Source organism: Chiloscyllium punctatum, chromosome 27 (genome assembly GCF_047496795.1).
Source record: "Chiloscyllium punctatum isolate Juve2018m chromosome 27, sChiPun1.3, whole genome shotgun sequence".
NCBI lineage: Eukaryota > Metazoa > Chordata > Chondrichthyes > Orectolobiformes > Hemiscylliidae > Chiloscyllium > Chiloscyllium punctatum.
In genome coordinates, this window is record NC_092765.1 from 30,009,675 (window position 1) to 30,036,674 (window position 27,000).

The 27,000-nt window shown below is 38.8% G+C and overlaps 1 protein-coding gene across 22 annotated transcripts in view; it reads right to left on the minus strand.

Moving 5' to 3' along the window:
- macf1a (microtubule actin crosslinking factor 1a) overlaps window positions 1–27,000 on the minus strand; it is a 599,180-nt gene that overhangs the window by 260,784 nt on the left and 311,396 nt on the right. For all 22 annotated transcript variants that reach the window (XM_072548450.1, XM_072548451.1, XM_072548439.1 and 19 more), the window contains 10 exons: window positions 26,390–26,496; window positions 22,478–22,597; window positions 21,413–21,508; window positions 19,272–19,399; window positions 17,864–17,957; window positions 13,899–14,053; window positions 9,580–9,859; window positions 6,935–7,063; window positions 5,934–6,011; window positions 1,058–1,219 (listed from right to left, as the gene is read on the minus strand). In XM_072548450.1, the coding sequence (XP_072404551.1) occupies window positions 1,058–1,219; window positions 5,934–6,011; window positions 6,935–7,063; window positions 9,580–9,859; window positions 13,899–14,053; window positions 17,864–17,957; window positions 19,272–19,399; window positions 21,413–21,508; window positions 22,478–22,597; window positions 26,390–26,496 (1,349 nt within the window). The remainder of the gene's footprint in view (window positions 1–1,057; window positions 1,220–5,933; window positions 6,012–6,934; window positions 7,064–9,579; window positions 9,860–13,898; window positions 14,054–17,863; window positions 17,958–19,271; window positions 19,400–21,412; window positions 21,509–22,477; window positions 22,598–26,389; window positions 26,497–27,000) is intronic.

Sequence of the window (27,000 nt, forward strand, 5' to 3'; positions counted from 1 at the left end):
ATCCAAGAATTTAATTAGCCTGAATACATAAAGGAAGTACATCCACTCTTCCAAAAATATCAAAACCCATATCAGGACCAGCATACAAGAGACACAAGCTGAGCATCAATTTTTCCTGATATTTAAGACAGTTACAAAAATTAGTCGTTGCTATAGAAACAGTGTGGAATTTCAAGACCACAGTTTTATTTTCTATTTGTAAGGCAATAACAGTAGAAACTCAGTAGTGCAATGGAATAATAGCCCTGAAGTGACAAGGTAGTGTTTGAAGTTGATCAGAGTGAATTGCTTTAAAAAAATTGTCCAGTCCCAACATGCCCTCAGCTTCAAGAATACATCCATACTAAAAAAATTGATGCTTCTATATCTGTGCAAACATTGTGCAGATCTGAAACTTTCATTAGTATGACTCCAACAACACTCCTTCCCAGTTATCAAAACTGCACTCAAGATCAATGGCTCACTTTTATTCCACTCCTGGCAACTTTCTGCCCAAATTCGCAAACCCAAAAGGAATGGAAGAGAATCAGTTCCTAATTAAAAAAGACTGCCATTCTTAAAACCATGGCTCAGTCGGGTTTGCTTATGGGAACATAACTGTACACATAACCTTTGTACCGGACAACAGTTGATGGAAAATTGAAACTACAGATAAACGTTCATGTGAGGCTGCCAGTTTTGAGAAAGGCAATGCTAGATTTTGCATGGAGCACAGGAATAGATTAGCGCATAATGAACCAGCCAAGTCTGGCACCATGCAGCACCCAGCCAAACTGTTCAATTAAGTTAAACTAAACTCCGTTAATACAGCAATGCATAACACATGCTAAAAATATCTAGTTTGCAGATTCCTCCAGTATTAGACACCCAGTTTGAGACAGTGTACCTGTATGCATTTCTCTACCCCAAAGAAGTGCTCTCAATTTTAAATCATTTTATCAGCACTATTGCCAGATAATGAGGCTAGAGAAACAAAGAAGCAGTGGGTTAGGGTAAACGAGACAAATAAATCTTCCTTAAAACACTATACTATAAAAAGGTTCAGCATAAAACTTACAGTAAAATACTCTTTCTTGGCAGAAATATTTGTATTGTTGTCACTCCAGTCATAAGCCAATTCTTCCTCTTCCTTTTCATTTAGCCAGATAAGCTCAGTTGTCACTTTTGATACAAAACTGTGCAAACTAGTCAAGTGCTTCATTCGTAACCTTGAAGTTTCCTGAGGACAAACAACATAGCATTACTTATTGAACTAACAAAAAGGAATGCATCGCCAAGTCAGTGATCAGCACTAAAGAAAATAGTAAATCATTATATAAAGACCTCTTTTTAGAATGTGAACTAAAAGAAAAATGGGATAAGACACGGTTTTAAACCAAGGAAGCTGGAAGATGATGTTGTCATTTTAAAAAATGAGTTACTGTGACAAATTAAGTGCGGTGTCTACAATGTTGCCTTGTTCAAGTACCGAGAGTGCATTCAAGACAGAATGACACTACCTGTGTGTGTTCAGGGCAGTTTTTCACCCAGAGATAGTCTTTTGATTAGTTTTTCCAATTATGGTCATAAGGGCTCGGCATAGTAACAATGACTTGATTGGCTCCTGGACAAATGGCCATAGCCTGTATGCAATGTCAAGCTTCTAGCCTGAAAGGCGGCAACAACTGAATCTCACTATCCCTTACATGGGAAGAAATAACAGAAAACCTCCTGTTATTTTGTTGTTCTACAGCATTTCCCTACTCTGCAAATTCCCTTGTTGAAAGTAGAAAAAAGCAAAGAAAAACACCTTCAGAGACACAAAGGGAAAATCCTCAATTACTGAAATGAAAGACTAAAAATCAGTGTATTCACAACCTTACATCGTTAGCAAAGATTAAGAAGGAGTTAGAAGAAAACAACTTATTGACATCTGTGATCTGAACAGTTGCAAGACTGTGCTTCTCTGAATAGAAAAATCAAGTGCGCATTTCTCTTAATCTGAATTTAATAAGTTGGCCTAATTGGCAATTTGGGTGTTTAATCAAATTTTCACATTTCTGATGACTCTGGAAATAATGGGCGTTGATTTCTAGCACACCATCCCAGTGAATTGTGACAATGGAGTGTGACTATCAATTAACTTTTTAACCAGTATTGTAGAGAGATCAGTGTTTAATTATGAGAGAACCATTACAACAAACTATAACAACTGGCAACTAAGATTTTAAATTGCAGAATGAAAACTCCTTTTTTGCTCCTAAATAATGCTTTGGTACACAGAATGCGCTAGTTTTCAGTGCTTGAGGAGAAAGGCTGTTTCTATCCACTCGCTGTTCTTCAATCTTTCAGACTGGTGGAAAGTGACACTGGCCCAAGTTTCAATCCAGATATGGACTCTATCAGAGGGGCAAACAGTGGAATATACTCACAAAGAAAACAATCTTTACATTTTCAAGAAATTTGTTCAGATAAGGATGAACATACAAAAATAAGGCTGGTGCTTGAAAAGCACAGCAGGTCAGGCAGCATCAAAGGAGCAGGAGAATCAATGCTTTGGGCATAAGCCCTTCATCAGGGATGACATTTGTGAGTCGAGGGGGTGGAGAGATAAATGGAAGTAGGGATGGGGGTGGGGAGGTAGCTGAGTGCACAATAAGTAGATGGATGTGGGGGTAATGGTGATAGGTCGGAGAGGAGGGTGGAGCAGATAGGTGGGAAGGAAGATAGACAGGCTGGACAGGTCATGGGGGCAGTGCCGAATTGGGGGAAGGTGGCAGGAGGGGAGTGAGGGAACTGGTTAAGTCCAAATTGATGCTGTGTGGTTGGAGGGTACCAAGGTGGAAGATGAGGCCTTCTTCCCCCAGGCGTCGGTGGTTATGGTGTGGCGATGGAGGCAGTCCAGGACCTGCATGTCCTTGGTGGAGTGGGAGGGGGGAGTTGAAGTGTTCGGCCACGGGGCGGTAAGGTTGATTGGTGCAGGTGTCTGCAATAGACACATCTTGCTATAGATATTTCAAGTCAGTTTGCCTTCTACTGCTAAGTCTTTGCTTCCTCTCCTCCCCTCTACTAAGTTCATTCATGCATATTTGTTTAAATGTGAGCTTTAACTAAAAATTCCAAAATTGCTGCCACTACTAATTGTTTGTAACAGCAAAAATATGTACAGATTGCTTGGCAAAATATCAAACTTTTTTTAAAGTAGAAAGGATTTTCAATTAATTAGTGGGGGCAAAAGATCAAATCTAAGTGGCAAATCAAGGAAGGAAGAGAAGGAGTGAGAAACACAAAAAGATTGACAGGAAGGGATAGGTAATACAAATCTAAGAATAAACTAACAGGTTAGACTAGAATACACAAAGAACAAAGGGATAAAACTTAAGATTTTGTATTTGAATGCATGTAGTACTTGAAACAAAATGGGTGAACAGAGCACGAATAGAAATAAATGGATTCAATCTGTTAGGCATTCCAGAAACATGACTGAAGGATGATATGGTCTTGGATCTGAATGTTGAAAGATACTGCACAATTAGGAAGAACATGATGCTCTGCAAAGCCGGAGGGATGGCACTGTTAGGTTATCACAATGAGCACAAAGAGAGGGATGACCTCAGTTCAGGAAACTAGGATATGGAAACAGTTTGAGACAAGATGAGAAAAGAAAGCCAAGAAGTCACTTGTGGGAGTGTACATACAGTCCCTTAATTGTAACCACATTGCAGGTTGGTATTCAGTAGACCTGGTATTGTGATTGAGATAGGATTAAATATTGATCTCACAGTGAAGATGCCCTCAGGTAGCAGTCATGAGAATAGTGATTGAATTTTACAGAGAGGTTAAGGTACCAAACTTGAAGGAAAAACGAAAGTATGCAAAGAAAGATGGAAATCAGAAGATTGGATAGAATATAATAGACAATGATCAAAAAAATTAATGAGGGCAAACCTGGAGTATTAGAGAAAGCTAGCCAGAAACATGAACACAGATGGTAAGAGTTTCTATAAAATGAAGTTAAAATGAGCATTGGTTACACAGAAAAGGAGTTTGGGGGATTAATAATGGAATATAAAGAAAGATATGGCAGATAAACTATTTTACATCAGTCTTCACTATAAAGGATACAAGTAACATTCTAGGAGGAGCTATATACATTATCTGGAAATGCAAAGATAGGGGGAATTCTGGAAAATTACAATCAATGAAGTAACTCTGAATAAAATTTTGGAGCCACAGGCAGAGTACCCAGTTTTTGATGGATTTCATCCGAGTGTTTTAAAAGAAGTGGCAGTGATTCTTTAGTTTTATTTTCCAAAACTCCGTGGATTCAGAGAAGGGTCCATTAGATTGGAAAAAAGCTAATATAAAACTCTTTTATTCAAAAAAAAAGGACACCAAAAACCAGAAACAACAGGTCAGTTAATTTAACATCTGTAATAGCAAAAATGTTAGAAGCACTTATTGTAGAAGCTTAGCACTTATCTTGACTTTCAATTTAATCAGGCAAAGTCAATGCGATTTTGTGAAAGAAATCATGTTTAAGCAATCTATTGGAATTTTTGAAAAATGAACACATAGTCGATAAAGGAGAACCAGTGGATGTACTGTACATAGGTGCCAGAGGGTATTTGTTTATTTTTCTAACCATGTTGTGATTGGGAGTTTGCTGGCTGGTCCAACAACTATTGACCACCCCTCACTGCTCTTGAGAACATGGTGATGAGCTGCCTTTTTGAACTGCTGTAGTCCATTTCGTGTAGGTATACCCACAGGGCTGTCAGGAGAGAGTTCCAGGATTTTGATTCAATGACACTGAAGAAAGAGTGATATATTTCCAAGTCAGGATGGAGTGTGGGTTGGAGAGAAACTTTCAGTGGTGTTGTTCCAATATATTAGATGCCTGAGTAAGATAGGGTGAGATTGCACCTGGAGTCCTGTGCACAGTATTGGTCACCTTAAGTAAAATCTGTTGAAAGAAGTTTGGAGAACATTTACCACACTAACACCTGGAATGAATGGGTTTTCTTTCAGGAAAGGTTGGATGAGCTGAGTTTGTATTTACAGGAGTTGAGAAAAGTAAGGTGTTAATTGACAGGGGTCTTGATAGAGTGGTTGCGAAGAGAATGCTGCCTCTTATGGAAAAATCTAGGGAACTATGGTTACTGTATAAATATCAGCCATTGCATGCTTGAAACAGAGATGAAGTGTTTTTTATTTACCTTTAGAGGGTTAGTGTCTTTGGAACTCCTCCCTGATAAAGGTGGTGTAAACAGAATTTTTGAATATTTTTAAAGCAAAGGTGAACAGATTCTTGCTTAGCAAAAGGTTGGTGGGAACGTGGTTTGTGCTATAATCAGATCAGCCATGATTTTACTGAATAGTTGAGCAGGCTCAAGGGGCTAAGCCACCTACTTCCACTCCTTGTTTGTACATTTGTACTTTTTGCCACAAAATTTGGTTTGACTTATTAAAGAAATTGGCTTTGAAGGGTTACAGAATTCTCTCTCATTAAAAGTAAGATGGAAGATATTCTAATGTAACACTCCCTCAAAAAAATGCACAAACTTGTCTGCTTTGTTCCAACAAAGATATACAAGGTAGCTCAGGTTTAACAAAAAGCATAATGTTGTATTCCAATGTAAATGTTTATATTGGTTTTATTTAATTATTGGCAGAGACAGGATTTGGTCCGGGTAGCTGAAAGCTTTAAATGCTCACTGAAGGTGTGGTCATCAAACTAGCAATATCCTGGGTAGCACTTATTTCTAAATTAATTCTGAATAAAATTTTGGAGCTGCAGGCAGAGTGCCCAGTTTTTGATGGATTCATCCTAGAGTTTTAAAAGAAGTGGCAGTGATTCATTAGTTTTATTTTCCAAAACTCCCCATATTCAGAGAAGGTTCCATTTGATTGGAATTAATTGTGAAATAATTGAATTACACAAATTAACTTACCAGTAGCTTGAGGTATTGTAGCTCCAGTTTACTTAATGTGTCTACATAAGTAGTCTTGAAATTGGGAGAGATTTGACCCTGTAAACAAAACAACTTGGAGAAATTAATATATGCTGCATGTTGTAAAGGGGAGCTTTATACTCTCTGGATAATTACAACACAAAATAGTGTTTGGCAATGCAGACGTGGGATTTAAAGATCGAAACTTGCCTCACCAGTATAGTCTCTGAAAGCACAGAAGCCATCAAAAACAATGCTATAAACAGTCATTAAGTAATAAAGTGACTTTACTTGCCTAAAATACGAAAATATTATTTAACAGAAAATTGTGGATGTCCATCTAAAGCATGAGTACTTATTACTTGGGGAAATATGGGGATGAGACAGGAAAATGGATTTGAGATAGAAAATTATCACAAACTTCTTGAATGACAGAAGATTTAAAGGGCTAAAAGACAGTGTTCTTTTTTCTCAGGAGCTTCAATTTTGCAAGCAAAAAACCTAAACCAATCAAGTAAATCTGATGGGACAACAAGCAATTACAAACTGAAGTTAATGCTACATTTACCTTGACTATTAACTTTCTTCATTACCCACAATGTAATTGCATTTGTATAAATGTTAATTCATTTAGAATGAACGTGGAAGGAATTAACACTAGGCTTTTCTATACAGCAAAGTCATTCTAAAATAAAGTGGCAGAATAGTCCCTTTCGAAGAGTAAGGCCATTAAGATGCACATAAAATATAGATTCGATTAGATTACTTACAGCGTGGAAACAGGCCGTTCGGCCCAACAAGTCCACATTGACCCTCCGAAGAGCAACCCACCCAGACCCCTTCACCTAACACTGCAGGCAACTGCTTGACTCAAAGATAGCAATATTTAGCAGAAGTTTAGAATGCAAGTGACAGCTAATCTAGAGTTTTGATATATTCAAATGGTTGTGAATTACACATGCCTGAATTACTGAAACATAAAACATGAAAAAAAAACTTACTTCATAAATTTTAGCTTCTTCAAGACTAGATTCCAGTTCTTCTACTGCAGTGTGGATTGTCTTGTGGTTATCAAGCTGTGTCTCCACACTAGGTAAGTCAGTGCCCCACTCAGCTCTGTCAAGTCTCACCTGAGAGATCAAACCTTACATCAATTCCAAACTATTTCATGTTGAAATTGCTTTACAACTGCTATTATATTGTGCATGATGTGGGCTAGTGCTGTTGCCTCCCTATATTAGAATTTCAGGCAGCCAACAGCACAATGAAGCAAATGTATTTCATTCACCAATTTACTCAAAAATGAGACTTTATGTCTGCTCGCCTTGCTAAATCTAGCAAAGTTGTTTTCAAGTACAAACATAGCTGGCAGCAGAAATGTTTTTTACTAATATAAAAGCAACTGTGAGCTCTCCAACCCAAGTAGTGAAATGGAAAAAAAATTTGTAATTTCATGTACATCTACATCATCAGAAAACCTGATGATTCACACCTGCATGCTCTGACAGAAAATCAAATCAGTCTGCACTCGAGTTGCACTCAGCTCTAAAGACCTTAGTGTGGTAATGGGTGCAATCTGTCTAGAACTTTGTTAAATGTATTTTCTTAGGACACATATTCAACTCAAATCTTTAAGCTTAGATTGCATACTCTTGAGAATTACAGGAGACTGCAAAAACATTCAAAAAGAAAATTAAGCTTACTGATAAATGCAATCTTTCAAGTTACATTAAATTAGCTATGTCAGTATTGTTACAATCCATCCCTGGGCAAAGTTCCTCACAAAATGACCCAATTGTTAAGCTCCCTGGTTGAGGGATGAACTTGCTCCCCTTAATTCACCTTCACCCTCAGTTGGTCACAACAAAGTTAATTTAAAGGCATACGCCTTTCTCTCAGACTGAATGGATTAATATTTTAAAAAGGAGCAGCCAAGTTAATCAGGCTGTCTTTAGCCAGCAAGGCCACAAGTCACATGACACCAGATTATAGTCTAACAGGTTTATTTGAAATCACAAGCATTCTGAGCACTGCTCCTTTTGTCACTACACTTGAAGCAGTATCGCTCCAAAAAGTTGTGATTTCAAGTAAACTACTTGGACAATAACCTGGTGTCATGTGACTTCTGATCTTGTCCACCCCAGTCCAACATCGGCACTTCCATACCTTGAGTTAACAAGGTAAAAGTTTTTTCATTACCAAATAAGAGAAAAAATAATGATGATTCAACACACACACACACAGATTAGGAATAAGAAGCCAGCATAAAAGTTGAAAAATACATATGGATAAATCTCAGTCGTTTTAAGAAGAGTAGATAGTGTTAATTCTGTGGCCATTACAGTAATGTAAATGGTAATGCTGACGTTGATGGAGGAACTGTCAATTTCAAGATTCTGAGCTTTTCAGAATGATTGAAATTCTTTTGCCCTGGTTCCTTTCCACAGTAGGAGAAAGTGAGGACTGAAGATGCTGACAAGTACGGTGGCAGATGCTCAAAAAAGTGTGGTGCTGGAAAAGCACAGCAGGTCAGGTAGCATCTGAGGAGCAAGACAATAGACAATAGATGCAGGAGTAGGCCATTCAGCCCTTCGAGCCTGCACCGCCATTCAATATGATCATGGCTGATCATTCCCAATCAGCATCCTGTTCCAGCCTTATCTCCATAACCCTTGACTCCACTATCTTTAAGAGCTCTATCTAATTCTTTCTTAAATGAATCCAAAGAGAGTCAATGTTTCAGGAATAAGCCTTTCATCAGCCCTTCAAATGGTAGCTGGCTGGTAGCACTCAAAGTGAGGAGAGATCTACACTAGGACATGATGCTACTAAAGAGAGACAGGCTACATCGGAGGCTTTTAAGATTTTTGTATAACTCTCAAAGGGGAAAATAAAAATTCCTGCAGGAGATGACTTCTTGTTCAGACAGACCCTCATCATCTCTTCCTTTTAGTCTTCCCGCTTGAAATTTTCTTGACTGCATTAGTGTGATTTTCCAGAATTCAAATCCAAACAGCCACTGAATTTACATCCACACTCACCTTTTGGCTGTCTATTTTCTTTAGAAAAGGCACACACTGCAATTAAAGGTCACGGCCAGGAGGTGATTCAGTATTATAGTTCTTGACCATGACACTGTAAAGCTGACAGGATGTCTATTTCAACTTTGAAAACTTGAGGAAGTTACAAATTGCTAATAGCAGCCACAGGGATTTCCTTGAGCTTGACCAATGCTTATTACTAACTTTAGAATCAAAAATTGGAAAATATTTGATCATTTTTCTACTTCAATTTTAAGATTAGTTGAAGGGAACAAGATAATATGATGCAACATGCGTGGCCAAAAATGTATTACTTGCAACTTTAGCAATGCAGGTAGATTTTTATATCGAAGCATAAATCTGAAGTTTTGGCAAAAGAAACTGCATGCTAATAGCAATTGCTTTTCAAGGCATTGCTCAATAATTGTGGCGAATGGACATAGTACAACAAAAGACAAAAAATGTTTTGTTTTTAAGCATGGGGGGATGCAAAAGAGTCAAAATCATAACTTCACAAAAGCTTGCAAACAATTCAAAACAATGAAACCTTAGCTATATAAGTACAATCCACTTCTGACTTGCATAACCAAAGTAGTAAACAGTACCTGCACTTCCTCCACCCAAGCCAAAAGCTCATATACAAATCTCAGGTTTCCTTCATCTTGTGTTGAAGAGACTGCAATCAATTCTGATCTTGTCACAGGTTTTTTAAATCCCACAAGGGAAGTGATGTGCAAAGTGCCTGAGCTGGCATCAGTTGATAAGTCAGTGACAGTCAAGTTCAAAGGTTGTAAATGCTCTGTGGAGGAGATAAAATGTCCTTTTCTGTACAAGTTTCTGCATTCAAGTCTCACTGCCATAAGCTCATCCTGCAGTTTAATAATTCTGTGAACAAAGATAAGATGCCAACACATTAAGGCTTTGTCAACATGATACCACTTATACTGGCATTTCAAATTCATCGGATAGCTATTTCCATGTTTTTCATATTAAAACAATCTGAAACCACCTTAATGCTGAATATTTAACTAAAAGTTATCTTCAATGATATTTAACGTTACTAAAATATCATGAAACAGACACTTCTTGTACTTGTCAGGAATGCAATGTAGTGAAATTTACTAAAAGAAAATGCTGTATACCTGACCCTAAGCAACATCTTATACAGCAGGAGGGTAGAGTGCTGACCAGTATAGTAATGGTTAAAACTAACTATCTCAGGCTGTTATCCTCAAGCCAAAAAAAGAGACAGCCCATCACACAAATCAGTACTGTGACATATAAATGCCATATGATTCATGGCAATATCCTGAACAATCAGTGCTGGCCTACCTGGTTTGCATTTAGAACATCGAATATTACAGCGCAGCACAGGCCCTTCAGCCCTTGATGTTGTGCTGACCTGTCATACCAATCTGAAGCCCATCTAACCTACGCTATTCCACGTACTTCCATATACTTGTCCGATGATGAGTTAAATGTACTTAAAGTTGGCAAATCTACTATCGTTGCAGGCAAAGCATTCCATACCCTTACTACTCGGAGTAAAGAAACTACCTCTGACATCTGTCCTATATCTATCAGCCCTCAATTTAAAGCTAGGCCCACTTGTACTTGCCGTCACCATACTTGGAAAAAGGCTCTCCCTGTCCACCCTATCTGACCCTCTGATTATCTTATATGTCTCTATTAAGTCGCCTCTCAACCTTCTCTCCAACAAAAACAGCCTCAAGGCCCTCAGCCTTTCCTCATAAGACCTTCCCTCCATACCAGGCAACATCCTAGTAAATCTCTTCTGCACTCTTTCCAAAACCTCCACATCCTTCTTATAATGTGGTGACCAGAACGGTATACAATACTCCAAGTGTGGCCGCACCAGAGTTTTGTACAGCTGTAGCATAACCTCATTGTTCCAGAACTCTATCCTTCTATTAATAAAAGCTAAAACACCATGCCTTCTGAACAACCCTGTCAAACTGGGTGGCAATTTTCAAGGATCTGTGTACCTGGACACAGATCTCTCTGCTCATCTACACTACCAAGAATCTTACCATTAGCCCAGTACTTTGCATTCCGTTTACTCCGACCAAAGTGAATCACCTCACACTTGTCCACATTAAACTCCATTTGCCACCTCTGCAGCTTATCTATGTCTCTCTGTAACCTACATCCTTCATCACAATCCACAACGTCACCAACATTAGTGTCATCTGCAAATTTACAAACCTACCCTTCTACGCCCTCATCCAGGTCATTTATAAAAATGACGAATAGCAGTGGACCCAACACTGACCCTTGTGCACACCACTAATAACTGGACTCCAGGATGAACATTTCCCATCAACCACCACCCTCTGTCTTCTTTCAGCAAGCCAATTACGGATCCAAACTGCTACATCTCCCACAGTCCCATTCCTCTGCATTTTGTACAATAGCCTACTGTGGGGAACCTTATCAAACGCCTTGCTGAAATCCATATACACCACATCAACTGGTTTACTCTCATCTACCTGTTTGGTCACCTTCTCAAAGAACAAGGTTTGTGAGGCACGACCTACCCTTCACAAAACCGTGCTGACTATCCCTAATCAAATTATTCTTTTCTAGATGATTATAAATCCTACCTCTTACAATCTTTTCCAACACTTTACCAACAACTGAAGAAGTAAGGCTTACTGGTCTATAATTACCAGGGTTGTCTCTACTCCCCTTCTTGAACAGGAGAACCACATTTGCTATCCTCCAGTCTTCTGGCACTATTCCTGTAGACAATGATGATTTAAAGATCAATGCCAAAGGCTCGGCAATCTCCTCCCTGGCATCCCAGAGGATCCTACGATAAATCCCATCCGGCCCAGGGGACTTAGCTATTTTCACACACTGCAGGATTTCTAATACCTCTTTTCTGTGAGCCTCAATTACATCTAGTCTAGTAGCCAGTATCTCCGTATTCTCCTCAACAACATTGTCGTTTCTAGAGTGAATACTGTCGAAAAATATTCATTTAATGCTTCCCCTATCTCCTCTGACTCCACACTCAACTTTCCACTACTATCCTTGATTGGCCCTAATCTTACTCTCGTCATTCTTTTATTCCTTAAATACCAATAGAAAGCCTTAGGGTTTACCCGGATCCCATCCACCAACAACTTCTCATGTCTCCTCCTGGCTCTTCTGAGCTCTCTCTTTAGGTCTTTCCTAGCTACCTTGCAATCCTCAAGTGCTCGGAGCCTTCACATCTCATCCTAAAATAAGCTTTCTTCCTCTTGAAGAGAGGTTCCACTTCCTTCGTAAATCACGGCTCCTGCGCTCTACAGCTTCCTCCTTGCCTGACAGGTACACACTTATTTAGGACATTCAGGAGCTTTTCCTTGAATAAGCTCCACATTTCCTATGTGCCTATCCCCTGCAGTTTCCTTCCCCATCCTATGCTTCCTAAATCTTGCCTAATCGCATCGTAATTGCCTTTCCCCAGCTGTAACTCTTGGCCAGTGGCATACACCTATCACTTGCTATCACTAAAGTAAACATAACAGAATTGTGATCGCTATCACCAGAGCTCACCTACTTCCAAGTCTAACACCTGGCCGGGCTCATTACCCAGTACCAAATCTAATTCAGCGTCGCCCCTTGTTGGCCTGTCTACATACTGTGTCAGGAAGCCCTTCTGCACACACTGGACAAAAACTGACCCATCTCTAGTAGTATAGTGTTCCCAGTCAATCTTTGGAAAGTTGACTAAAGTTTACTTTTGTGACATAAAGGGATAGGTGTAAACTACTGGGCAAGAGTTACAGCTGGGAGAAATGCAATTACGATGCGATTAGGCAAGATTTAGGAAGCATAGGATGGGGAAGGAAACTGCAGGGGATGGGCACATTTAAAATCAACAAAATAATAGCAAGTTGGACTTGTGGTGCAGTGTCGTGTCCCTACCTCTACTGCAGGAGGCCTGGTTTCAAGTCTCACCTGTTCCAGAGGTGTGTAATAACATCTCTGAACAAGTTGTTGAGAAAACATCTGGCACTCTAAAGGCCTATGTTAAAGATTTTATGACAACCTTAACCTTGTTCTAATTGAGTAGAGACACAAATGCAAGAACTGACAATTTTACCATAAAATCAGCAACATATTTCCAAATTTAAAGGCGGCACGGATGCATCGATGTGGTGACTTGATATATTAAGGTTAATTTGCAGTGAGAATAAATGTGTTACTGAAGGGGAAAACAATATGTTCATTGAATGTGATAGCACATTATTAACCTAGTTGTAGGCAACGCTGGAACGGAGTTTTTGAAACAAGGAAATTTTCTTTCCATTACAATTCACCCACCATTCTGTATTTCAATAAGCATAAAAATGCCCTTTTAACAAATTATAGCTCTAAATGCTCCTCTTCAGAGTTGGCTACAGATCTGGCATCCACAACTTCACCAGTAAAATAATATTTTATCCTTGCCACTTCAATTCCACTAAACAGAATATAGATGATAACAACGACTTTATAAGTGCTTCACTTAATTGTACTTTGGTAGAGGTATTATTTCAGTCAAGATCTTATCAGACTAAACTAAATTTCATACTGGAAACATCTTCAAGTCACATTATTTATCAGCTTAATAGTACCTTAATATTGATATGTCAACTTCCTTTTATGTATTAAAACAAAATGATACTAAACAATATTTGACAGCCTAAATATCACAGAAAGTAAACATCAATTACATAATTACTTTTTGAACATTCAGTGCATTGTAACAGCACTGCTTAAAGAAATAACAAATGTGAAAGCCACAATTTATTACTGCATTTACCACAATAACATTTACAACAATTTGAATTTATGTTCTCTTAATTGGTGCATTGCTTTATATGGAATGAGTACATTGATCCAAATAAACATATTATAAAAATAAGCATACCTCATAGCAATCTGTTCCACTTGATAATACTTCTCATCTCGAAGAATCTGCACATCAATTTGAAGCTGACGTATTATTTGCTCACACTCCTCTAAGTACATAAGCACCTCAGTTTCATATTGAACCTGCTGGCCTGACTCTATGTGAGCAGCATCCTGGGGATAAAACAAGACGAAATAAATCAAATTTATTTTAAATCCATCCATCTGTCACATGACCCCAAAACATTAATTTGGGAAGTTTACTATTTAGTCAATCATAACTCTGGGAAAAATAATGGTTAATCCAGCTCACAAGAACGATCACATAGTCAGATGTTGAATGTCATGAATTGCAGCAAACATGAATCTTCATTTACTGTCCATGATGTGGTCCCTGCTACACTGGAGAGATCAGTTTGCAGAACACTGCCATTAAGTCAAAAAGTTTCCATTTTAATTCATTACTTCCATTCTGACAATTCTGTCGTTGGCCTGCTACAGTATTCAAATGAAACGCAACATTTAGTAAACAGCGCATTTTCATTTAAGCACTTTACAGCCTTCTGAACACAACAAGAAGATCATAAACTCTGTCTCCAGTTAATAGGTGCAGGAGTAGGTCATTCAGCCCTTGGAGCCAGCACCCCATTCATTAGGATCATGGCTGATCAGTATCCTGTTCCTGCCTTATCGCCATAACCCTTGATTCCACTACCTCTAAGAGCTCTATCCAACTCTTTCTTGAAAGTATCTAGAGACTTGGCCTCCACTGCCTTCTGGAGGCAGAGCATTCCATATATCCACCACTCTTCGGGTGAAGAAGTTTCTCCTCAACTCTATTCTAAATAGTCTCCCCTTATTTTTAAACTGTGTCCTCTGGTTCTGGACTCCCCCATCAGCAGAAACGTGCTTCTTGCCTCCAGAGTGTCCAATCCTTTAATACCCTGATATGTCTCAATCAGATCCCTGCTCATCCTTCTAAACTCAAGTGTATACAAGCCCAGTTGCTCCACTCTTTCAACATATGATAGACCCGTCATTCCAGGAATTAACCTAGTGAACCTACGCTGCACTCCCTCAATAGCCAGAATGTCCTTCCTCAAATTTGGCGACCAAAACCGCACACAATACTCCAGGTGCGGTCTTACCAGGGCCCTGTACAGCTGCAGAAGGACCTCTTTGCTTCTATACTCAATTCCTCGTTATGAAGGCCAGCATGCTATTAGCTTTCTTCACTGCCTGCTGTACCTGCATGCTTGCTTTCATTGACTGATGCACAAGAACACCTAGATCTCATTTTACCGCCCCTTTACCTAACTTGGCTCCATTTTGATAATAATCTGCCTTCCTGTTCTTGCCAATGTGGATAACCACACATTTATCCACATTAACTGCATCTGCCATGCAGGTGTCCACTCACCCAGCCTGTCCAAGGCACCCTGTATGTTCATAACATCCTCCTCACATTTCATTGCCATCCAGCTTTGTATCATCAGTAAATTTGCTAATATTACTTTTAATACTTTCATCTATATCATTAATGTTGATTTTAAAAGCTGAGGTCTCAGCACCGAACCTTGTGGTACCCCACTGGTCACCACCTGCCATTCTGAAAGGGACCCATTTATCACTACTCTTTGCTTTCTGTCAGCCAGCCAATTTTCAATCCAAGTCAGTATTTTGCCCCTAATACCATGGGCCCAAATTTTGCTCACTAATCTATGTGGGACTTTCAGAAAGCCCCGGTACCCCGATAAAGTCCAGGTACACTACATCCACTGGCTCTCCCTTGTCTATCTTCATAGCTACATCCTTAAAAAGATGCAATTCCAAGAGATTAGTCAAGCACGATTGCCCCTTCATAAATCCACGCTGACTCTGACCTATCCTGTTACTGCTATCCAAACAAGTCATAATTTCATCTTTTATAATTGACTCCAGCATCTTTCCCACCACTGACATCAGGCTAACTGGTCTATAATTCCCTGTTTTCTATCTCCCTCCTTTCTTGAAAAATGGGACAACATTAGCCACCCTCCAATCTGTAGCAATTGATCTTGAATCTATGGAACATTGGAAAATTATTACTAATGCATCCACAATTTCTAGAGCCACCTCCTTAAGTACCCTGGGATGCAGATCAGCAGGTCCCAGGGACTTATCAGCCTTCAGACCTAACAGTCTATCGAACACCATTTCCTGCCTAATATAAACTCCCTTCAGTACATCTGGGAGATTGCATGGGTCTTCCCCAGTGAAGACAGATCCAAAGTACCTATTCAACCCTTCTGCCATTTCCTTATTCCCCATAATGAATTCACCCATTTCTGTCTTCAAGGGCTCAATTTTAGTCTTAACCATTTTTTCTTCTTTTAAAAAGCTTTTACCATCCTCCTTTATATTATTGGCCAGTTTGCCTTCGTACCACATTTTTTCTTTACATATTGCCTTTTTAGTTACCCTCTGTTGCTCTTTAAAAGTTTCCCAGTCCTCCGGCTCCCTGTTCATCTTTGCTATGTTATACTTCTCTTATCTTTATACAGTCCTTAACTTCCCTTGTCAGCCACGGCTGCCCCTGGCTCCCCTTTGGAAAGAACGGATCCTGCACCTTCTGCATTATATCCAGAAATACCTGCCATTGTTGTTCCACTGCCATCCCTGCTAAGGTTTTGAACCATTGATCTTTGGCCAGCTCCGCCCTCATAGCTCCACAGTTCCCTTTGTTCAACTGCAATGCTGACACTTCTCCCTTCTCTCCCCCCCCCCCCCCCCCCACTGCAGATGAAAACTTATATTATGATCACCACCTCCTAATGGCTCCTTTACTTTGAGGACCCTGATCAAATCCAGTTTGTTACACAAGAGATCCAGAATTACCTTCTCCCTGGTAGGCTCCAGCACCAGCTGTTCTAAGAATCCATCTTGGAGGCACTCCATAAGCTCCTTTTCTTGGGGTCCAGTACCATCCTGATTCTCCCAGTCTACCTGCATGTTAAAGTCCCCCATAACAACTGTAGTAATACCTCTGTGACAGGCCAATTTCAACTCCTTATTCAACTTACACCCTACATCCAGACTACTGTTTGGGGGCCTGTAGATAACTCTCACCAGGGTCTTTCTACCCTTAGAATTTCTCAGCTCTATCTACACTGATTCTACATCTCCTGATTCTATGTCCCCCTTTGCAACGGACTGAATATCATTCCTCACCAACAGGGCCACCCCACCCCCTCTGCCCGTCAGTCTGTCCTTTCCATAGCACGTATAGCCTTGAATATTCATTTCCCAGGCCCTGTCCACTTGAAGCCACATCTCAGTTATCCCCACAACATCATACCTGCCAATTTCCAACTGAGCCTCAAGCTCATCCACCTTACTTCTTATGCTCCATGCATTCATATATTCATCCCCTCACCCTTCCTATCAATCCCTATTTCACTTGACCATACTATACAATCCTTTGAGTTTTCTGCACCATTGATTCTGTTGTCTTTCTAACTTCTCTTATTCTCACTTTCCCTTTAATTTCCTTCTTGAATTTCCAGTTTGTCTCCTCTCTCTCCTCTCCCCTCCCCCCCACCCTCCAAACTACTGTTTTGTTTACTTTACCAACCTGATTTTCAGATGACAGCTATTCAGGATATTATCTTTCATATTTCTAAACACCTTTGTTTTTTTTTAAAAAAAGTCTTGCCCCTGTGGTCTTGCACCACAAAGGTTTTGCCATTTAATATCTTCTTCCTCTATACTATCTTCCTTTTTTGATATTCTTCCCATTTTTCTCCTTTTCAGTTGCTCAAAACCTATTACATCTTTAACTTTTGTCAGTTCTGACGAGTTCACAAATCAGAAACATTTACTTTTTCCTCTCTGCACAAATCTGACTATTTTTAGGACTTTTGATTTTATGATGTATATAAAATGAATCTATCCCCCACAGAAGAGAGATATTACAAATTATCTGTCATGGTCGCCACTACTCACAGCTTGCAGAGTATTTTTGGCCAATGTTATTTTTTCCTCACAGTTCAAAGCTCCATTTTGGATTTTATTGGCAATCTGCAGCAGTAGTTCCAGCCTGCAAAAGAAAAAAAGAGAAAAGACAGAAATTAATTTCACATTAAACAGATGACTTTCTACACTACCATCAAGCACATAAAATCTGGCTGTTACTGCAGTTGTCTATTTCATGCAGTTCATTGAATATGACTTTTCAAAATATGCTTAAGTGTCCACCATATCCAAATTTGTATATAGATCCATTTCATAGTAAATAGCTCTACATTTACTCACTTCCCTGAATGAAGGGGATTAGAACAAGTATACCATTCTAACCTTTTCCTCAACCTGTCCTACAGCAACACATTTTGAAAGGTGGCTTCATCAACAACCTGTGATTTACTAAGATTAGCATAAGCATGAAATAGGACTTTGAATATGCTGCGTTATTTATCGATTGCAATGTTAATCCTTGACACACTACTATCCAAACATTGCCTATTGCCAGTCTTCCTGCTGAACCTTTGGTATAGTATCTTATTAATCAGAACATGCAAGTCAGTGCAGGTTAAGGTGCTTTAATTAATCACACCTAAGTTTACTAACTGTTTTACTGGAGTTCCAAACCTTTGAATTCATCACTAATATTGTGATACCATGCTGCCAAAAAGTCCTGCCTACTCAGTCTGTGACTTGGCCAACAGTGCTTTTGGGTGAAGGGAGAAACAGAAAACATGGAGCTCTATGTAAACAATAAAGTTAACATACTGATCATTAGCTTTTCATTTATTATTTTCCAAGAAGTATTAAATATTTCAAATAAACATTAAAATAAGCTTATTAATGTATGAAGAATGTATTAAATTCAAAATACCTTATTTCCAGTGTCTAATGCTGCACTGACACTTGCATAATCATACAACTACAAGTCCTTTCAAAAGCGCGATGGCATAACGTGAAACTATCTGAATGGAGCATCATACTTTTCGAAATCAATTTGAAAACAATTCAGTATTAATAAGATCCAGGTTTGCTGCTGTATCAGACCCAACCTACCTACCCATAATATTACTGTGCTGATTGTTAAAACAAAGAAAGATGTCCTATTTTGCATTTATTATGTACAAGAATTACCAATTGCAGAGACACAATTGCTTACTGAGAACCAGCACTGTAATCAATCTTATTTCCCCAACATATATCAATAACCAAGAGTTGCTAACAAATAATTTTTTTAAAATCATAGGGATGGTGGAATTGCACAAATAGAGCATATAAATAGCCCTGATGGTTATTCTGTTGGATGTGATGTGAAAATTTCATTTTTACCACAGATTATATTTGCCTGCAAAACTGAAAACCTAATAATAATAATAATCATTAATTAACAAACCTGTCTACTGCAGGTCTGAGGGCCTTCTCTCTCTCTAACATTTCAATGATCAGTTTGCCCCATTCTTCCTCTACATCATTGGGGTGGTATCCTTGGGGAAGCAAAATTCGACCAAACTCTATCCAAACCTAAAAAAGGGAAAAGAAACAGATATTGCAATTTAAGTTATTACAATATGCACAAGTCCCATCACTGAAACATACATAATCTGCTTCGGAAAAATGCTGTCTTTTTAACAATCCAGCCCTATAAATTGGATTGCGTAACCAAAGGGCTCAAAACAACAAACAATGTGCAAGCATATTCTGCACTACAGATGCATCATCCACTGGAGTGCTCATGCTTTTGCCTTGGTTTTGATGATAAAGTGGATGAGTGTTTGTGCAAATCTTGGGGGAGAAGGGTGTCTAAAGGTTGTTTCCAGGGTTTGTTGTGAAGTCAGACTGTGCACAATTATAACCTCTAGCATGCATTCATGCTGAGGAGTCTAATCAACAATCCCTAAAAGGGACCATTCAAGAGTGTCATTCCAAAGAAAATCAATTCATGACATGGAGTTAGGAGAGGTATTCCTCTCTTACCCATATTAAGAACATGTGCAATAACAGATCACCATTCAAACCCCCACACATACTCCCCTCCCACAATTGGGCTCCTTTGACTATTGACTCTCAAAGCCAACCCAACTGGCTGTCCTCAATGCATAGCACCTACAGCTCACTAGTACTATCCAAAAGAGGTGCTGCTACATCGCTACAATTAAAATCACAAGTTAACAGATCACAATTAGGAACAGTAGTAGGCCATTCTGACCTTTGGACTTGCTCCACTATTCAATAAGATCAGTGACCTAACTCCACATGCCTGCTTTGGGCCTATATCCCTTGATACTTTGTTTAATAAAAATTTGTCCATCTCAGAGTCAAAATTAACAACTCAATTAGCATCGACTGCAGTTTGAGAAAGAGAATTCCAAACCTCCACTACTCTATGTGCATAAATAAGTGCTTTCTAATATCTTTCCTGAATGGCCTGGCCTAATTCTATCCAGACGTTCTCTAACCTCCTGAAGACCTTGGCTAGATCGTCCCTTAACTTTGTAAATTCCAGAGAATAAAAGGTCTAATTTGTTCAATCGCTTCTCATAACTTAACACCCGAAGTCAATGTATCATCCTTGTAAACGTGTATTAACTTCCTACAGGGTCAAAACATCCTTCCTAAGATGTGATGCCCAGATCTGCTCACAGTACTCTTAAGTGGGCTCGACAAATGGTTTTGTATAGCTGCAGCATAACATCTCACTCTTATACTCCAGCTTTTTAAGGTACAAGGCCAATATTTCATTAGCCTTCTTGCCTATTTACTGTACATGTTCACGTCATTTTAAAGAGCTAGGTATCTAATCCCCAAATCTCACTGGCCATCCACTATTTAACATTACGCCTTCTAAAAAAAATACCGATCTATTCTTTTTTGGCCCAAAATGGAAAACTTCACACTTGCTTATATTAAAACATATCTGCTACAGCTTAACTCATTCATCAAATCTGTTGTAATATTATGCTGCTGTGAACACTATCTGCAATGCTGCCCAAATTTGTGTCATTAGTAAATTTGGATATTGGACTTTTCATGCTATTATCCAAGTTTTTAATGATTATGGTGATCCCCCCCACAAAGATCCCTGTAGGACACTAATCACATCTTGCCAATTTGAGTATGTACCATTACTCCAACTTTGTTTCTTGCCACTCAGCAACTACGTATCCATGTTAGTAATATGCACTCAATTCCCTGGGCTTGTATCTTAGTTAACATTCTCTTGCATGGAACTTTATCAAAAGCCTTCTGGAAGCCCATATCACAAATGCATCAACTTACTTTTGTCCACCATCTTTGTCACCACTTCAAGAATGCGGTCTGTCAAAAAACGATCTACCCTTTATGAATCCATGCTAACTCTTCCTAATTAACTGAAAATTTTCCAGGTGATCAGTTACCCTATTCTTGAATACAGACTCCAATAACATCCTCCCCCACCATCCCACCCACCACAGATGTCAGGCTGACTCTTCCGTAATTTCCTGGGTCAGCCTTTTGATTTATGCTCAATCCAATTTCTAGTCCCCAACATCTTACCTCAAATAATTTATATAAATGTTGTATTTGTGCCTTTTCTGCTTCTTTTGCTGGTATTTCAGTTTCTTTAAAATGTACATATTCATTATAAAGTGCCTGGGGAAAAGAAAGAGAAATGAATCGTTAGTTCAAGCTTACATGACAGAATCCAAAGACTTTGCTGCATCATTTCACCGATTTGCAGAAAAATATGCTATTATATATAAAAATCCCACAAATATACCTTTACAGTTTTGCCACAACTACTCCCACAATCAACTTTCCCCCTCAACCAAAAAAGGTATAACTAACTACTCTATGGCCTATATGACTAAGATTAATTCATTTCCAAGAGGATTTTCATGGAGTCCCACTTTTTGTTTTCACTTTTGTTCCCCTTTCCAAAATTGGGCAGTCAAGATTCCAGTATTGCATCAAACATTTTCCACCTAGAACTAGTAAAATTCATTAAATAAGCCATGAATTTAACTTTAGTCCCTTAAATCAGACAAGAGCTTAATACATGTCAAAATAAATTAAAATAGTTTAAAGATAAATTAATTATTTTAAACCAAAGTCAAATTCGAAAATCACTTCACTTCCAATACATCTGAAATCCATCAACTGGGGAAAGGAACAAAGAACTGCAGATACTGGAAATCTGGAATAAAAATAGAAATGCCTGGATAAACTCAGCGGGTCTGGCAGCATTTGTGACAAAAAGCAAAGTCAATGTTTTGAGTCCATTGACCCTTCTTCGAAAGGAGACTGCCCTAGACTCTATAGTATTGCACCTGAAACATCGATTCTGCCTCCTCTCCAAAAGGTGCTGCCAGACCTGCTGAGTTTCTCCAGCAATTTCAGCTTTGTTTCATCAACTGAAATATGGCAGTTATTCTACTTACTGATAGCACAAGTACTGGGCTGCATATAGTGTGCTATTCTTCAATTTATATTTGCAGCAAGCTGGTGTCCACATTATGAATCAGAAGAAAACATACTGTTGCCATCTGGATTCATTTAAATACGAAATGGTTGCCCAGTTCAATATTATAAATGACACAGCAGGAAGATGTTAATATTCACCTTAAGTTCTACAGGATTGTGTGGAAAAGCTTTATCAGACATCAGTGTGATATGCTGCCTGATCCACTGGAAGAGGTAGTTTACTTTATTCTGGTATTCCTGCCACTTAGAATCAACCTCCTGGAGAGAAAAAACAGTAACAATAATCAGAAGAGCCTAAATGATGATTCACATCAATTAGAATACTTAACTAATCAATTCAACAACAATGCGAACCATGTTTTTTTTTGACATATGTTAACAATAAGATTTTGGGTACAGTCGGTAAAATGTAGAGTTTACTAATGACTTAAAACTTGGAAGTATAGATAAGATGGAGGACAGACTTCTGAAGTACACAGTTAAAATGTGAATATATATGGTCGGTAAAATTTGATGTAGGCTAGTATCAAGTGATGCATTTCGGAAAAGTTTGTGATAAAGGACTAAAATTGTACTATTTAGTTTATAAAAAGAGGGCAGAAACCTGGCTGTTCATGTGCATAAATCTTTATAGATAGAACAATGAGTTGACGACAACTTCGAAAAAAACCATAATCCTGAGCTGAATATACTTCTTCTGTGATGCACAATTCTGCGATAGAAAATTAATTTTAGTTAGTATGTGTGCCACCTACACCACTTTCTGACAAATGGACAAGTGACAATCATTTAATAAACTCAAACCAAAGTATCCAGTTCTTACTTCAGTCTGGAGCTGTTTATTGCTATTAATGGCAACACTATTAATTTTATGCAGCTGTTTATACGGCTTGACAAACAAACAGAAAGCAGCAGGATCTATGGCCATAAATTTTCAATCTTCCTTAACTAAGGAAGGACAGAGTAGCTGCTGTAAAATCCTTCTTCTGAAAGGAAGGAGGATAAACCATATAGTCATAGTTAAATATTTATCATCAATAAGTGGTAATCAAATGACTAAAGAGTTAGAAATACAGAAAACAAAATCAAGGGCAGGGAGTTCAAACTTTTGAATGGCAAATTTGACAATTTAGGTGTTATTGAAGATGAGTCAAATAAAGAAATAGCAGGCATGGTGCATATAACATTTTCAGAAAAGCATTTGATAAAGCATGCCAAGAGTTTCCTTGGAGAAGTTCAGACATATTAGGTGATAAGAAGCAGAGTATTATGGATACAAAGTTTCAAACAACCAGTCATTAAACAATGATTGAGCATAGATTGTTTGCCCTGACTGGAACAGAGTCAGCTGTACTCCACCCCAAAAAAGGAAGGGCTGGGCTCTCTTGCAATCTTGTTATACATAGAAGGGCTGAACTTGGACAGAAGAAATGAATTTTGAACTTCGCTCACACGAAAATAAAATATTTAGAGTAAGCGATACTGTTAATCAACTTTAGGAGAGGGTACACAGGTGAGAAGTACTGGTAGACAAATGGCAAATGCAACTTAAATGCTAAGAGTTAGGCAATACAAAAAAAATGCAGAATCAACATTATGACATGAAATGTTGAGAATGAACACTGAATGACTAAGAGTTGAAATAGGTATTTCCCTGAAAGTGCAGGTATGTAAAGAGAATAAACAAAGGAATGTTGGATTTCACACATGCAGCATAGTGTATAGAATAAAGTAGAAATCATGGATTTATACACAAATATTTATTAGGTCACAGAATACTGTGCAATTTTTGGATGATTGATCATAAAAAAGGGCAAAAGCCCAACAATGTACAGAGTTAACAAGTTGTACTAGTGATGGGATGCAGTAGTTGTAGCAGACACAAGTTGAAAAAGGGCACGCATACAGACTTCTAAAATTGAACAGTTTTAATAGTGAACACAGAAGGATTAATTTTGTGTTATTTGGGAGTTAGCAATGTGGGATTATCAATTTAACACAGTATGTGGAGAAATATCAGGTGAAATTTCTTTACATAGAAATTTGATTGAAGAATGAAATGCTTTACCAAATGATCTGACTGAAGTGGAGACTAATGCATCTTTTGAGGGAAGTCTTAATAAATGTTTGAAGCATTGGAAGACACAAGACTCTAGGAAAGTAGCAGGGAAGTAGAACAGACTTTGGATTTGTCTAGAAAAGGTATTATACGTTGGATAGCTTCATTCTGTGCCATAAACGTCAACAGTTATATGATAGTAAGGCACTCGACAAGGTTTTGCATGGTGGACAGGTTAACAAGGTTAGATCACATGGAACACAAGGAGAACTAGCTATTTGGATACAAAATTGACTCAAAGGTAGGAGACAGAGGGTAGTAGTGCAGAGTTGTTTTTTGAACTGGAGACCTGTGACATAAGAATCAGTCTGGGTCCACTTCTTTTTGTCATTTCTATAAATGATTGGATGCGAACATCTGAGGTATGGTTAGTAAGTTTTCAGATGACACCAAAAGTGGTGGTGTAGTGCATAGTGAAGGTTACTTCAGAGCACACTGGGACCTTGGCCAGATGGCGTTTAATTTAGATAAATGTGAGGTACTACATTTCAGTAGTGCAAATCAGGGCAGGACTTCTATACTTAATGGTAAGGTCCTGAGGCATGTTGCCAAATAAAGAGACCTTAGAGTGCAAGTGGAGTCGCAGGTGGACAGGACAGTGAAAGCAGCTTTTGGTACACGCCTTTATTGGTCAGTTTTTTGCGTATAGGAGTTGGGAGATCATGTGGTTGCTTACAGGATATTAGTTAGGCCACTTTAGGAATACTACATTCAGTTCAGGTCTCCCTGCCAAAGGAAATATATTGTGAAACTTGAAAGGGTTAGAGAATTTACAAGGCTATTGCCAGGTTTGGAGGATAACTAGGTTGGGGCTATTTTCCCTGGAGTGTCGGAGGCTGAGTGGCGACCTCTTGAAAGATTATAAAATCATGAAGGGTATGGATAGGGTGAATAGTCAAGGTCTTTTCCGCAGGGTAAGGGAATCAATACTAGATGACAGAGGTTTAAGGTAAGAGGGCAAAGATTTAAAAAGGTACCTAAGGGACAACTTTTCCACACAGAGTGGTGTGTGCATAGAATGAACTGCCAGAGGAAGTGGGTACAACAACATTTAAAAGGGTGGGTATATGAATAGGAAGGGTTTAGAGGGATATGGGCCAAGTGCTGGCATATGGGACTAGATTAATTTAGGATATCTGGTCGGTATGGATGAGTTAGACTGAAGGGTCAGTTTCTGTGCTGCACAGCTCTATGCCTCCACGCAATAAATAATTCTGACCCTTCCTGAAGTTCTTTAACAGATTGACACATTGTTAAAATAGGATAATTGATAAAGTAGTTATTGTTATATTTCTAAGAACACTTAGAAATACAACAAGAATTAAGTCAAAAATCCTGGAGTCAAAATCCTAGCGTTCCCTCCCTAAGGACAATGTGGGTGAACCAACAGCACATGGACTGCAGTGTCTTAACAAAGGCAGCTTACCACCACCTAGGGTAACTAGGGACAGGTAATAAATGCTGGCCAGCCAGCGACACTGCAATCCATGGCTAAATGCCAAGTTTCCAGGTTTCACAAAGTTGCTTGGTATTCAACTTTGACAAGAGCGAAATTGGTTGGGCACTTGAGCGCAATAGCATTGCAAGGATGCAGGGATAGAGTTGGAGAGTTAGACTGATAGGATTGATTTGCAAGGGGTTTGCATGGATGGGATGGTCTCCTTCTGAATAGGAAATAATTATGAATTTATCATGAGTAATTTATTAATGAAACTGAATTTTGATATGGAAGGTGTTTAAAAAGTCCATTTCCAGGTAACTTTGAATAAACCCCATAACTGTGCAAAAAAAAAGATTGCATTGCACTGTTTTATCTATCAGCTAAAGTATTTAGCCATTTTCACGTCAGCAGCTCTGGTTTAGTCTGCATTTGCAATGTAATACATTGTAATACAATGCTAAGCTACAAGTTGGAAAGTTTGAAGACTTACATTTGCATTGACACCTTCACCTCCTTCTGGGACCTTTGGGAATGATTCATATATGGAGGAGACATAAGTGAGGACTGACTTCTCATCCGGAGATGGAACATCAACATCTGAAAAAAATAACTCTGTTACTTCCCTCAAGAACAAGGCCAACAACTCATAATTGATAGCCTAAAAGCAGATTCAGTAGGTTCTCTTTAAAACAGTACTCAGATAGTTGCAGACATTACATAAAATACGCTTCATACATGAGAGGACTATGGTATCTAATTATATTCTTATTCTCAGAACATGGCTGTCACTACAAAGGAGGAAGTGAGGACTGCAGCTGCTGGACATCAGAGTCAAAAAGTGCGATACTAGAAAAGCACAGCCGGTCAGGCAGCATCTGAGGAGAGCAGGAAAGGCGACATTTTGAGCATGAGTTCTTCAACAGGAATGAGGGGGTGGCCCAAGGAGTGCTGAGAGATAAATGGGTGGGGGATTGCTGGGGGAAGGTAGATGGGAATGCAATAGTAGGAGAATGCAAAAGGTAGGAGATGATGGTGATCGGTCAGAGGGTGGTGGAAGGAAGATGTACACGTAAGACAGTTCAAGAGGGTGGTGCCAAATTG